At 47.5% G+C, this 15,002-nt stretch overlaps 1 protein-coding gene across 11 annotated transcripts in view; it reads left to right on the forward strand.

Annotated features, from left to right (window-relative positions):
• CTBP1 (C-terminal binding protein 1) overlaps positions 1-15,002 on the forward strand; it is a 2,306,313-nt gene that overhangs the window by 2,132,080 nt on the left and 159,231 nt on the right. For all 11 annotated transcript variants that reach the window (XM_085642592.1, XM_085642594.1, XM_085642593.1 and 8 more), the window contains one exon: positions 11,814-12,020. In XM_085642592.1, the coding sequence (XP_085498718.1) occupies positions 11,814-12,020 (207 nt within the window). The remainder of the gene's footprint in view (positions 1-11,813; positions 12,021-15,002) is intronic.

The following is a 15,002-nucleotide window of genomic DNA, read 5'->3' on the forward strand; positions in this document are numbered from 1 at the left end:
TGACTCTTCGCTCACGAGGTCCAGGAAGGATCGACGATGACCAGCAGCTGGATTCGGAGTGTCCCACGACGTCTGCAGCTGACTGCGGATTGGAGCCAACAAGCCTTGGCAGCAGCACGTCTCGTGTAGAGTGAAGAAAGTCGATGGTGCAGACCAGCAAGGTCTGAGGGACTCACCCAGCAAGGATGAGTGAGGACAGGCCTGGAGCAACCAGGGGAGCCCTTTGAGTCGATAAAGTCTTCGGGGGACCCACAAGCCAACGGGCAAGGGATCGCGAAGACGCCTCTTGAGGAAATGCTTCACAGGAGCCCACGGTCACTCGGGACGGGGTAGGCCTCTGATTTTCGCTGCAAAACCTGCTGGAGGCTTGGGCCACAAGTGGTCCAAAGCACAAGTTCGTAGAACGTCGTGAAGGGGTTGCACTTGACAATAGTGCACGGTACCCGGGTATTGCTGTTCCTCGTCACTCATGGAGTCTACTCGCCTCAGCTCTGCTGGGGACTCACAATGGCCGTCGAGAAGTCAGGAAATCCACTTCCGGGGCTATCGGGACTTCGGACTCCAGCGGGAGCGGGAAAGTTTGCGACGGTTGATTAGAGTTTCTGGTGTCTGCCAAGCAGGGGAGTCACTCCTTGACTCCAAGAGAGATTCTTCTGTCTTCCAAAGGTAGTGGAACGTCGAAGGGCCAGGATTCTTCTTTGTAGAGCGTCGTCCAGGGTTATCTGCTTTGCAATGGCAAGGTTTGCTATCTTAAACTGAAGATAGGGGAGGGACTAGCTCTAGGACCACTCCTCTGGGAGGTTCAGGGTAGGGGGTGGTTACACCCACTTCCCTTTGTCCAGTTTTGCGCCAGAGCAGGGACAGGTAGTCCCTGAACCGGTTTGAGCTGGCATATGCACAGAGGAGCCTACTGCTCCCCCAGTACAGTACTTCAAAGCACTCTAGAAGTGCACCCACCCAGCCCCAATACACTAAATCCTGCCTGGAAGGTAGTGAAACCTCCCTGTGACAGGATGCCTATTGTTGGGCCTCCTCCACTGCGAGTTTGTCAGCAGCAGGAGGGCAGCCCAGTGTCTGTGCTGGTGGCATCCATTTTGTAATGCCAGGGCTCTTTCAGATTTCTACTGAGTTACCACAGTAGGTACATGTTGTCCCCTCTAGAAGGGTGTGATCATACTCCCACACCAGTTACTGGTGTGGGCGTATGATTCCAAGTTGTTTGACACTAAACACGACATGTTTTGATGCAGTCATTCCAAAGTTATCATTAACCGGGAGGTTATAATGCACTTAGGAGTATATGGTTTAATCCATAAACAGCCACAAGGAATAGACCCTGCCAGCTGCAGAGGGGCCCTGCTCAGGCAGAGGCACCCCCTCACATTGTAAACCAAGCACCCTGCCCTCAGGATTGATAGGGCCTGCCATAGGGGTGACTGATAGGTTTATATATGTGTGTATGGTGAGATATAGGAACCTATACCTCCAGTGAGGAGTGCTAACACTACCTCACCCAGGCTGCAGTAGCAGGCCTGTGGTGTCAGATTTAGTCTGCTTCCCAGGGGTGGCATAATACATGCTTCATCCCCTGGTAGGCCTGTGAAGTGCCTATGCCCTAGGTACCCAAGGTACCATATACTAGGGGCTCATAAGGTACCACAGTACCCAATCACTAGTGCATCTAGTATGCACTCAAAGTTGTTTAAAGAGAACAGAGAGACTGGGGCCCTGATTAGCAGGGACCCAGCCAGACTAAAGCCCGAAACCAGTGTATACATCAGAAAAAAAGTGGGGGAAACATAAGTGCAGATCCTACTCTCCTACATGCTTGCTCTGATTGCTGTGTGTTCACCATCAGGAGGGTATGTACTCTCCGGTTCACCTCCTACTGCCGTTCGCATGTTTCTTAATAGAATATTGTAAGAAAGTGGGTTTTTAGTTGCAAATGATGTGGGTCCTTCACTGCAACCATCTTTCTTCTGGGTACCAAGTACCCCGTCACAACACTCGACTCAGGTTAGGAAAGTAGAGCGGGCCACGGTCTCCTCAGGAGAGGTGGCATTGGCTACTATCCTAGTCCGCAGAGACACAACAAACAACCAATAAATCATTGTCCAGTCAGTGCTTTTGATTATAAAAAGAAAAGTACTATACTACGTCTGAATTTACAAATATATGCATGCTATCAGGTGAACGAAGTACCTATTGTGACATCCTGCTAACAGTTTGCACCCATGGCGAGCCCTGAACCCTGTAACTACAGTATTCCTAAATATACTAGAAACAATTCAGTGGGGTGCAGTTATCAAAAGGCTGGCCTACTGGCTTTGTTAGGGTGCCACCATATTTATAAAGGCAACACCAGAAAACACTAAACATGGTATTATCTTACAATGACATTCATTAGAGTACATAATGGCTCACTGTAAACTTTGATTGTCAATAAACCAGTTCAATGACCTTTATTAAAACATGTAATGATTCACTGTTAACTTTGTCTTGGCAATCGCGCATTTCCAAACATTTCAATAAACTGGGGGGATGAGTCTTTTTTTCTACTTTTAACATGCTGGTGCACAGCTTTAGGACCTTCCTACAGTAGGCCTTACAATCCCAAATCTTTGGCCTAAAGCACAGTCTCTCAGATTGCTTTAAGTCCATAAAAAGGTATCCCCAGGTCATGTATGTAAGGACCAAGGAGAATTCGAGTGCCACGCAAGGTTTGCTTAAAAGGCTTCTGTAATGGGCTGCTGAACTCTTGACCAAACCACTCTTTCACTTGTTGATGGTTGGCCCTGCCCCTAGTGGGACACCACAAAACACATTATGTACCTTTTTCTGGAATGCATTAGTGCTGTGACACCTCAGTGCTCTCACTCAGCTGTGCAGGCTGCAGAAGCTTATGGTGCAATCCCGCTGTTCCGTGGGTATACTTTTTAGGTCAAGCCTGGGCAATTCATGCACTGCGAGGCATCATGTCCCTAGAAGATGGGCTTTAAGCACTGTCCATGATTTCAATTGGCTTCTCTTAATGTCCTTTGTAAATGCCCGCTTTTGTTTGGTGAATAGGTTTACTAGTCCCTCCTTTTCGGCTTTCATAACCTCCCATCAGGACTGCCCCTCTTACGTGTGCTTATACGCTTCACGTTATTCCCCAAACTTCAAGAGCACTCTTTTTTTGGTTACCCTGGCTCTGCTCGTGTTCCTGTCAAGAAAACCTTTGTGGCTGCTTCATTTTTCAGCTTGGCCCATCACGTAATCTATTAATCTCCCTGTGCCGTTCCCCACACCACCTCACCTCTCCCACAACAGTGTATGCCCCCCCCCCCACCACTACTCCTTCGAGGTCACTGCTTGTTCGGGTCGGTGATTATCCAGCTTTGGCACCACCTGTGCTGCTCTTTATCTCCCTGTGATGTTCCCCACACCACCCCCACAACAGTGCATACCCGCTCCCACCACCCCTTTGAGATCACTGCTTTTTAAAACTTATGGCAGTGCTTTTTAGGACTCGCGCCTAGCGTTGCAGTGCGCAGAACTGCTCGCGCAGCGAGAGACCTCATGTAGGGGGTTTAAAAACTGACCTTGGAATCTTTCCTTTTGCCCCACGCTATTGGCCTTTGCGTGCGTCTTTTTAACAAAGACAGCACGCAATTGGCCAAATGCGGGCGCTTTGCTCCGCCCATGGCCTATTGGTGTCGGTTACCCGCACCGACGCCATGTGGTTTCAATTATCGTGCCCAGACACAGGCGCGATAATTGAAACCAGATGTCTCGCTGTGGCACACACGCACCACTCGTCTTGCTAGATCTTTTGAGGAGATATGGAAATAGGTAAACTGGTCGGTCCAACTTTGGAAATATTTTTATTCTCCTTAATATAGCAACCGGGCACGTTTCGTTAATAGTTTGTGATGCAAATGTGGTAATATTGATTTTTCACATTTTAATGTTTTCTATTGTTTCTGTTTCACTCTGACATCTCATCATTGTACAAACTGCTGCCATGATGAAAAAAGGACACGTATTAAAAAAACTCGGTCTGAAAACAAAAATTTGAACGAAACGAACGCGTTTAATTACATTTTATTTTTTGTGTGGTGCTATTCTATGTGCTTTTAACAGTAGGACATACAATCGATAATCTTCTAATGTGGTTCATGACTTGGTGAGTGCTAATATCGCTCAACAGTGCAAAATTGATAACTCAGCACCTTATAAAAAGTAAATAATATTATATTTATATTATAGTTAATAATCGTCTCTACATTGCATACAGAGTACGAAAATCATAGTGCCAAACTTTGGCTGTATCTACCCTGCTTTGATGTATTTATAAGTATTGCATAAATCTGACATGTACTGTGCTTACTGCCAGCCATACTTCTCTCGTGGGACGGCGTTAAAAGCAGCCTTTGTTACATGTTGCCTCAGCCCTGCGAGAATGCCTGTTTTCTTTACTCTGCCCACCGCGCTCCCAGCACAAGCTGTCTGTGTGTTCTGCTAGGACTGAGGATTGGGGGACCTGTCCCAGAGGGTCGCCCTTCTCGGTTTATTTGGTTTCTCGGATGCGTACTCTTCCCGACATGTCCCTCAAGTTACATAGACTTGCATCTTGCGCGGAGTACCCTGGAGATGAAAGGATGGGTGCCGGTAACACGGGAGCCCCTTGCCCAACTAAACAAGCACGTTTGCTTATGTTAAATAGCGCCACCAGTTTACTGCTAGGCGTGCCCGTAAAGGTAGGTGCTTTCATCTTCATTTAAACGATGAGAGCGCTTTTATCATAGCAAGATGCAGAAGCTAACCGTGTAAGTAAACACATCGAGTTATAATAGTTACATTGGTGGTTAGATGGGCAGCACGGGTAGTCAAAAAGATAGCAGATTTTCGGGAGTTCTAAATGAATAAACATATATAATGATACATTGATTTACAACTGTGTACATATGCAGCTCAAAAAGGAAGCACACAAACTGATGGAACGATTTGTGTACGGTTGTATATGTACCCTATCTATTTAGCTTCCTGATTTACATAAATAATTTTCAGTGGAGAAAATTGCACAATGAAGCCCTCCATATCAGTGGGTGAGAGGTGCACAGTTGAGCCCGCCCTCTTCGGGTGCAGGACCCTTGAATTGAACTTCTTTTTCTGCGCTCCAGCCCCTCTGGCCTACATTCCCCGACAGTAAGCCCCCTCTGCCACTGCCGGCAGCACCTCTCAAGGCCCGGCCAGCCTGGTAGAGGAGCACGAATGGGCTTTGCCCGTGCTGTCGGAGATCACTCATGGGGTGGCATCGGCCGCTGCTCGGGTGCGCCTCGATAGGCACTGTGCCCCCTCCCTCCACGCCTGCATTCGTACTGTGATCCTAAACTCACCTTCAACTGAAGGCTGGAATTTTGGTGGATTCAACAAATATTCGGATTTGAAATCGTCTCATGCACACACCTGACTCTTCACAGTTGAAGGGAGACCATGCTATATTTTCCTAAATATATATGTCTGCTATTTTTAATCTACCGCGGCATCTATTCATTTTTAGGCCTTTTACGCTATTTTAATTGTAAAATGAACTTGAAGTTGCCAGGCCAAATATGGCTTCAGTTTTTAGGTATTCGCCCCTTACTGTAAGAATTGTGTTCACTTTGCTCATAATGCGCCAGTCAGACTTCTAACTGATGCAAGTCACTCCTTAAGATATATGTAGTGACACACTTATTTTGCTATCAACACAAAACAACTTTTGTGGCTCTAAACTAAAGCAACGACTTCATGGTGTAACTTCCATTTAAGGCAAACCTTAGAGTGGCAGGGCTCCGATACAAACGCACCACTGTACCTAGAATCGAGCACAGCAGGTGATGTAACACGGCGGCTGCCATAGGTCCCCACAAAAGCTGCATTGTTCGCGGGGCAGAGGCGGCCGTGCACGTCTTCCCGCCGCGGCACCTGACGGCCTGTTCTGCAAGCACCCGCGCCCGTGGGACGTGCACACGCAGTCGGAATCCTCGGATCACAGTCCCCGTCGCAAGGTATTGCACTACATCTGTTCGTGGCTGCCTTTTACCTCTGTCACTGCCGCACGGAAAGCATGTACCAGTATGCAGAGTAGAAATAATCACCTCCGGGTAATTGCCGCGCTTTACAAATTTCAATAACATAACATAACTCTCTCTCTCCCACCCATATTTTCCCTCTGCCCCCACAGCCATTTCTCACGACTGTCTGTTCTGACGCCCCGGCCGTCTTTCTGTTTTTTCTTTCCTGTCTGTTCTCTCATCATTCCACCTTAATGTTCGTTTACTCTCTATTCACCCTTTGCCCCTTCTCTCTCTCTCTTCTGTCCCTTCCCCCTTCACTCTGTCTTACTATTCATTTTTTTCTTCCCATCACACTCTTTATCTCAGCTCATTTCTGTCTCCATGTTAATATCGCTCTCCTTTCCACACTCTTCCACTTCCTTTTTTAATTTGTTTCTACCAATTCATACAAACCAACGAAACATTTGCAGCACAGGTACACATTCCTGGATATGAAAGGTAAAAGAAATATGGCCAGACAATCGCAATAAAATCATGAAATTAGCATACTGAAATCAATGATTGTAACACTACTAGTAAGACAATTATCCTTTACACAGTCTTATTCTAGTGACCTTCTGCCAACTTATACTTAACAGCATCACTCGCAACAGTGCAGGCACCTGCATTATTCAGTTTCATTAGCACCGTTGGTTTGACCTAAACTGTAAATATTGCATTTCCAGCCCATTTTCGATAGTTAAGGGGAATACATAAATCTCGAAGCTTATCAGATCTGCCCATTTAACGAAAGCATGTATAATTGAAGGAAAGCACATTGTTAGGCTGTGGAAAGAGAGGTCCAGCCCTGATGTGAGCCGTGGCCGAGCTCCTGTACAAGCAAAACTTTCTAGCGTAAAAAGGTAAAAACAGGTTTTTTTCGAGGAATTCCAAACGTATCCTTGAAAGTGTGGCAGAAGCAACAAGACATAACTCGGGAAAAAAGTGCACGTGAAACAAGAAGAGGAACACCAAAACGACATTATATTTAAGAACTAACAGTATGGTGTGAGGTAATAAAAAATAACATAACAAGCATTTGCAATGCAATAGGTCTCGCATTTGCGAGAGTTTGAGCTAAGTTTTGAAAATCTGCAAGAGGTGCGCAAACACACACTTTAGGCTTATACTCCTTGCTTACGAGAAGCAAGACTGGCAGTATCTGCCTCTTTTACTGCCAGCCTTGCTTCTCATAAGCAAGGAGTATAAGTACAAAGTGTGTGTTTACGCACCGCTTGCGGGTTTTCAAAACACATAAATAAAAGGCATTGTCATTTACAATGCCAATAGCTCAAACTCTTGCAAATGCGAGACCTATTGCATTGCAAATGCTTGTTTACCTTAGGCGCCCACAATGCCATCCCACCCGTCGCTGCTTCTAAGGACGCAAGTTCCTGACCGCCACAGCCCTCCCCTACCCACGTCTCTAAATAGGAGACCGGTGCAAATCTTCGGCACCCCCTATGCCATCCTGCCCATCACTGCTGATTTGGAAGCAAAATCTGTAGTCTAGAGTGTGACCTAAAAACATTTCCATTACAACGCCAATAGCTTTCACTCTAAAAACATATGAGACCTATTGCATTGCAAATGCTTGTTGTTTTAGGCGATCTCACGCTGCAAAATGCTTTTTGTTGCTTAGTGCTGTAATAGGCGCCTAACCCCAATCGAGCATGCATGATCTTCCACTCCGGGGGAAGCACTAAAGCACCCTTGTCCCCTGCCAGCTCCCTGGCGCCTGGCTAGACTTTCATGGCTAGTACAGGAGCTAGCAGCTTTCTTATTTCCTGCACATGTGCAACATGGTTGGTAACCACAGACATCGTGCCCCCGCTCCTTTCCAGAAACAAGCACCGGGGGACCACCTGGCTCCTCTCCCATGTCTATCGCCTACTCAGGGAGTCTGAAGGCTGTCCTCTTCTGTCCCTGGGGAGATGGGGCCTCCAGGCATTTAGTTTCGGCCTTGCTTCTTACTTCATTTTCTCATTGGTCCCTGGAATTAATAGAGGTCCCTATGGACGGTAAAGGAAATAAGGGGGGGCGGGGGGGGGGCTGCAGAAATGTCTTTTCTCTTGGGTCCTCTGACTTTCACAGGGAGATTCTAGAAAGGTGGGGTGGAGTGTGGTATGCATATCCCAGCAAACTGGTCCCTCTGTGTGGTCGACCTTCTCACTTAGGTTTCTAGATCCCTTGTGAGCAGATTTTGAAGAGTGTAGTGTCTTTTGCTCCAGGTGGCCACCTCTAGTCACCCAGACTATTAATCCTAAGCCTCTATATTTTTGTGTCCTTCTGAGAGCTTGCCTTTCCCACTGCTCTCCTTCCGATAAGGGAGCGCTCAGGAACTGCCGTCCTGCCCTGTTCATCCCTTCCAGGGACCTTGCTTCAGTCTGGGTACCTAGCACTTCTCTTGGGCCCGGGGACTTACTTGTCAACACCCCGGGTCTCCAAGGCAGAGTGCCCTCCCTGTCTGCACTCATCAGACCCTGTGCTTTACTAACTGCTTGCAAAGCATCTGTATGTCAGCAGCAGTCGGTAAACTCCTTCCTCAGGTCGCACACCTGCAGGACCCGCCACAGAAGCTCAAGGGGAGCAATGCAGGGCCCCTGTCCCTGGGGGGTGTAGGAAGGCTAGCGCCACTGGCCCTGGAAAAACCAGGCATAGCTGTCCAATCCAAGGGTGACGCATCATCACTTCCCTATACTCCAACCCTCATCCACAGCGTTTTGTAAATTTCGGTGAGGATGCTGTTAAGTGGTCTAAGAGATTAAGTCCTGCCCCTAACTGCCACAGCTTACTGGTTCTTTCCCTCCAAAACTTCAAAGGACAGCTTCTCCTGTGACTGGCTCCAGAGGTTTGGCTATCCTCATTTGTTTCACTGGCACTGAGTCTATCCAGGCCAGGTTCAGTGTTAAAAACTAAAGATCACATGCAGATTCCATCCACACCCATCCCTTTCCCAGGAACATACGCAAGCAGTAGCAAATGGCCCTATTGTGCCTTGAAGCCCTTGATCCTCCAGCTGCTCAGCAGAGTAGTTAACTTGACCCAGCAGGGTGTTACAAAGGAAGGGTGCCCGAGAAAAATGATTAATCCTGAAGAGCCACAAGGAGTGCAGATAGGTGGTAATTAATGTCAGAAGTACATTCGGTATCCTGATTTATCATATGAGTAGTGTCACACACTCGTTTCTAGGCCTAACAATAGAAAAACTGTACTTTGGGGCAGATTTCGCCCATAGTCTACAATACAGTGAACTACTCTACATACATCAGTGACGCAATACAGATGTACATACTTGCGTTATTAATGACCACTCATATTACTAGGCCACAACAGGTCAGCACCCAGTTGTGGCGGATGCTCTTTGCGGTAGGCTAACTGTTTGCAGGTAATGGGCTACGGTAGACAGTAGTCTCACATGCTCAGCGCACACACATGCATGTGCACACGTGTTCTCATGCAGCCAGCCCCAAAGCCTCTAATTCTAGCTGCGCAACAGCGGTCCTTATATTAAAAGGTAGACACTGGCAGTTAGCACTCCTAATACATGAACAGGACTTACAGTGACTGAAACTCAGTTATTTAGTGGCTCTTTGAGCCGGGGAGTCGACGGGCTCCGGTTACGCACCTGCGTTGCTACGAGAGGTACATACCTGATAATGATTTTAGCAGCCTACACAGCAACCCTGCACTCTTTCCTACTCCCTGCTGACGAGAGGCAACAACCTCGAAACACGTGTCCAGGGATGGCTAACGCTATTCACACTTGCACTCACAACACGAGCATAGGTGTATCCGCCGACGCTGACTACAGGGACCACAGTTCTTTGGGGTAACACGCAGGTAGGTCAGCAGTGTGCGACCATTTGGATTTAGTTATTTAGTGGCTCTTTGAGCCGGGGAGTCGACGGGCTCCGGTTACGCACCTGCGTTGCTACGAGAGGTACATACCTGATAATGATTTTAGCAGCCTACACAGCAACCCTGCACTCTTTCCTACTCCCTGCTGACGAGAGGCAACAACCTCGAAACACGTGTCCAGGGATGGCTAACGCTATTCACACTTGCACTCACAACACGAGCATAGGTGTATCCGCCGACGCTGACTACAGGGACCACAGTTCTTTGGGGTAACACGCAGGTAGGTCAGCAGTGTGCGACCATTTGGATTTAATACAGTGAACTACTCTACATACATCAGTGACGCAATACAGATGTACATACTTGCGTTATTAATGACCACTCATATTACTAGGCCACAACAGGTCAGCACCCAGTTGTGGCGGATGCTCTTTGCGGTAGGCTAACTGTTTGCAGATAATGGGCTACGGTAGACAGTAGTCTCACATGCTCAGCGCACACACATGCATGTGCACACGTGTTCTCATGCAGCCAGCCCCAAAGCCTCTAATTCTAGCTGCGCAACAGCGGTCCTTATATTAAAAGGTAGACACTGGCAGTTAGCACTCCTAATACATGAACAGGACTTACAGTGACTGAAACTCAGGTGGTGAGACTCATGTCAGAAGTTAATAATCAAGGGAGCCCGAAAAGCAAAAATTCACAGTGATTAGATCAGGTCAGGCCCATTTCTCACATATGTTATTTTCTTGTGAAATGTTCTGTTTGCTGTTAGGCGGAACACATTTTCACCTTACACAAAAAACATGTGGCTCCTTCACGAAGGTGAAGGAAGGCAGTGCTGTTAATACTTTTTTAACAGTTTTAACAAGACTACGCTAGCCTCTTTCACTGCGTCCAGATCTTAATCCTAACCCGTCAAGATCTTCATCTTAGTCCACCCAGATCAAGACTGGTAGATGCGTTCTTCAACCCACTGGACTCGAGAGTCTTGCCCACCTTCGTGATGCACCTTAGACTGCCTGGTTGGTAGAGAGACTCAACAGCGTGAACTAAAGCAAGCTTTCAGTAATGGGTGGTTGCTACAGGGCAAGGACTACCATATGTGATATTATGGCTACTGTAGTTCAGAGCGCCTCCTTATTGTTCATAAGGCAGTTTGTATCCAACAAAGCTGGCAGAGGAGCAATTGAGCCATCAGGGGAAAAGAAAGTGGGCACATCCTCCTCCTTGATTTGTTTGGTAGTCACATGACCAAAGTTGGCTCTGGCATAATGTCGCCACAAAACATGCAAAATGTACACGATCACCGGGGCTTGTGACATAGACATTTTGCTTCCTATGACAAAGCAGGAGAACACTTCTAGTAGGAGTCTGAATAACAGGCAGGCAACGTCCGCAGAGTGTTGCAAAGCTGCATTGGATTTCACTTCCACATATTTTGTTAACTTCTAAGTCGTTTCAAGTAGAAAGCTTTTTGAAATGACATATTGTGCAGGAGATGACGGATTGTGATGCAAACCAAGTGAATCATTAGTGATACAAATTCAAGCCACATAATTCCATTTAACCTCAATATAAAATGATGTACCATTGCCTAAAAAAGATGCATGTTTCAGTTTTTTAATTCCGCTTTTAATTCCTCAGGTCATTTATCAATTGGTTTGTGTCAACTGGAATGTGGTTGACATTACAGGTAAACATAGTCTTTGTTCTATGTTATAGGCCTTGTTTCTATGATTGAAGAAGTAGCCAAGGATTCCTGTGACACCCTTAGTAATAACGCAACGACTATTGTTCCCCCAAAACCTACCTGAGAAAATCAAAAGCAGATTTCCAATTTTAAACAAATGTCCATTTTTGTTGTAGGTATTGCAGTATGTAACGTGCCTGCAGCATCCGTAGAGGAGACAGCAGATTCTACTATGTGCCACATTTTGAATCTATACAGGCGAACCACGTGGCTACACCAGGCATTACGGGAAGGCACAAGAGTGCAGAGTGTGGAACAGATTCGAGAAGTAGCTGCTGGAGCTGCAAGGATCAGAGGGGAGACCCTTGGCATTATTGGATTAGGTAAAAGAAAAATTTGAAATGCATATATTCTGATCTCTAAATATATTGAAAACTGTGAAGTAGTTTTGTTCTCCTTCCCATCTTTCTCTACTTTTTTTTCTCTCCATTTCTTATGTTGTTGTCTTGTGCCCCTGCTCCTATACTACCCTTTAGTTCTCCAACTCTTTGTTAACAATTAATTTGTCATGCCTTTCTGTATGCTTTATTTTACATGACATAACTATGCACGATGTTGGACTGATGTAAATAAGAAAAAGATAAAATATGAAATGTACAGGAGAATGCGTATTGCTAGCTTCATTTGCCAGGTTAATGACCAGATGGAATATTTGGGGAAACCTGTATCTGATTTGATTTATCTTAATAAAAAAAGTTGCATTTTCAATTGTGACAAACTTTATTTAAAAACCTAATCTCTACAAAGTTGTCTGTGCTTAAATACATCAAACCTGCTAAACAAACATTATTTTAAGCAAGGAAATAAAATTTACTGAGATTTAAATGCAAATATCCTCATTACATCTTAAAAGCAAATTTCTTCGGTTCTCTATTGTTGGATATTATGGTGTATTTGTCAATGGATATATTGAATATTATAGCATGTTGCAGAATCTCAAAATGTTCAGTCATTGTAATGGAATAAAAGTTGTGCAATATAATTATGCAACTTTTAATAGTTTGATCCAGAATGCGCTCCACTGCATGAACTATCTTTGACACTTGTCCTTAAAAGTATTATAATCAATGTTCACTACAAATGTCTATTTTGAACTCTTCACCACTTTGTTAGAGTTGATGAACAAGACTTTTCAACCCTATCCAGGTTAAGAGTGCCTGTGACAAGGGTTGCACAAACCTTCCTTAAATCAGTGCATTCAGTTACTAAAGTTAGATTTTGGCCCTGCAGCTAAGCTTCATACATTTAAACTTTCAGACAATCATAGATTCAGAAAGGACATTCAATGCTGTGTCAAAAACTGGAGCATAGAGGGGCGTGGCTTGGCGCCAACGACTATGGCCGCCTAAGGAGAGAGCTCCGCCGGAGCTGAGCCCGAAAACCCATCAAATCCGTCCTAAATCCGGCAGGCTACACTCAAATATCGTGTGGTGCGGAGGAGACTTGCAGACAGAGCCCGCGGCGCGCATCGGCAGCTCCGGGATGCCGTCTGACCATGCGGAGCACTGGGAAACCCTCAGAGGTGGCCTCGTGGACATCAAAAGTGGACTCGGGACTCCTTTCCGGTGGCTTGTGAAACTACCCTGCGCCGCGGCTTATTCAACTACGGAGGTGGCGGGGGGCACGTGCAAACATCGGGGGCGACACCGTTGCGGCGGGGCCTGGGACTGCTGCTGACTATCGGGTAAGTGCCGGCCGTGCAGGGGCCCGCATCCGCATCCTCAAGCGCGAGTCCCACTGACTCAGGCACCCTAACGTTCCAAACCCCCTCGGGCCCAACCCCCCCCCGCATCGACGCTACTCACCTGCCCGGTCGAGGGCTGGGGGACCACATTTCAGGCGACTGGAGGGAAAACGCGGGAAGGCGGAGACCTGTGGGGGCTGGAGAGGGGAGTGTCTCCTTAACCACTAGACCCAGTGGTGGCCAACCCGGAGGCAGATGCAGGTGCGGAGCTTGAAGCAACAGAGGACGAGGGCAAAATCGCACCCTGGGCATCGAGGGGGCTTCGCTGAGAGTTGACCTCCTTCACTGACTTCCGAGCGAGAGCAGGCAACGCAAATACTATTGCCGCCCAAACTTGAGTCCAATCAGTACTGTGGAGGGCTGACCTGCCCAGTGGCGGTGGATCACGGTGTGAGGAAGTGGAGGCAGGCATATTCAGTGGTAGCGACTTGCACATTGATTGGTTACAATGGGGGGGGAGGGGGGCCCTGAAGCCCGAGGGACTGCAGACACCGAGGAGCGGAGGGGCAGTGCCTGATGATCGCGGACTAGCATTACCAGGAGCGCGACTATCGAGTGGAAGACGTCGGCCACAGGCGGTGCTGAACCAGGCCCTAACAAAAGCTCCGGTACCACCAATCGCGGTGGAACGGAGTTCTGCGACTGCTGAAATGAAGCCCAAGGGTAATGCAACAGTCCAGACAAACAAATTGGACAAATATGCGGTCCCAAAACCACTCCCGCAAGACGAAGAAACTGCAGGGGACCAAACTGCGACACCCGAGCCGTCGTTAGCGTCAATAGTGGCGGCCATCCAAGTAGTGGGGACCAAGCTGGAGACGAAAATCGACAAGATGTCCATCGAAATGAATCTCCTGCGGGCGGACCTGAACAAAACATCTGACAAAGCTAGATCCAACGAATCGGACATCCGGGAGCTCCAAGCCTCTGCCAAGAAGCTTGAGAAGAGAGTCAGGGAACTGGTCCAACAACACCGCCAAGTAAGCTCGAAGACCAAGAAGGAAGGGCCCGCCGCAACAACATAAGGGTGGTAGGAGTGCTGGAGGGTTCAGAAGGGCCCAGCATGGACCTCTTCCTCGAAGACTTGATCCTCAACCATCTGAAACCAAAGCGGCTCTCGTCCATGTTCACGATTGAAAGGGCACACTGGGCGCCAATCCCCAGGCATAAGCCAGGTGCGCCCCCGAGGACCATAATCTCTAAAATCCTTAACTATAGGGACCGGGACGCCATCTTGCAGGCCGCCAGGCAACAGGGAGACTTGCCCTTCGAAAACGCAACAGTCCGATTCTTCCCAGATTTCACGCTCAAAGTGGAACGGGATCGGCGCTCCTTTGACGGGGTGAAAGCGACGCTACGTCAAAGAGGACTTAAGTACATGATGTTCTTCCCGGCAAAGCTTAGTCATAGCTGACGGCAAATCCCTCTTCTTCGCCACGCCATCGGAGGCACAAGATTGGCTGGACAGGACACCGCACAGGGATCGGCGACTGTCACCAGCGACGACTGAAGAGACACTCATGCCAAGTCACCGGGATCTTCAGACGGAAGATCAGATATC

The sequence above is a fragment of the Triturus cristatus genome, chromosome 2_2, assembly GCF_964204655.1.
Source record: "Triturus cristatus chromosome 2_2, aTriCri1.1, whole genome shotgun sequence".
Classification (NCBI taxonomy): domain Eukaryota; kingdom Metazoa; phylum Chordata; class Amphibia; order Caudata; family Salamandridae; genus Triturus; species Triturus cristatus.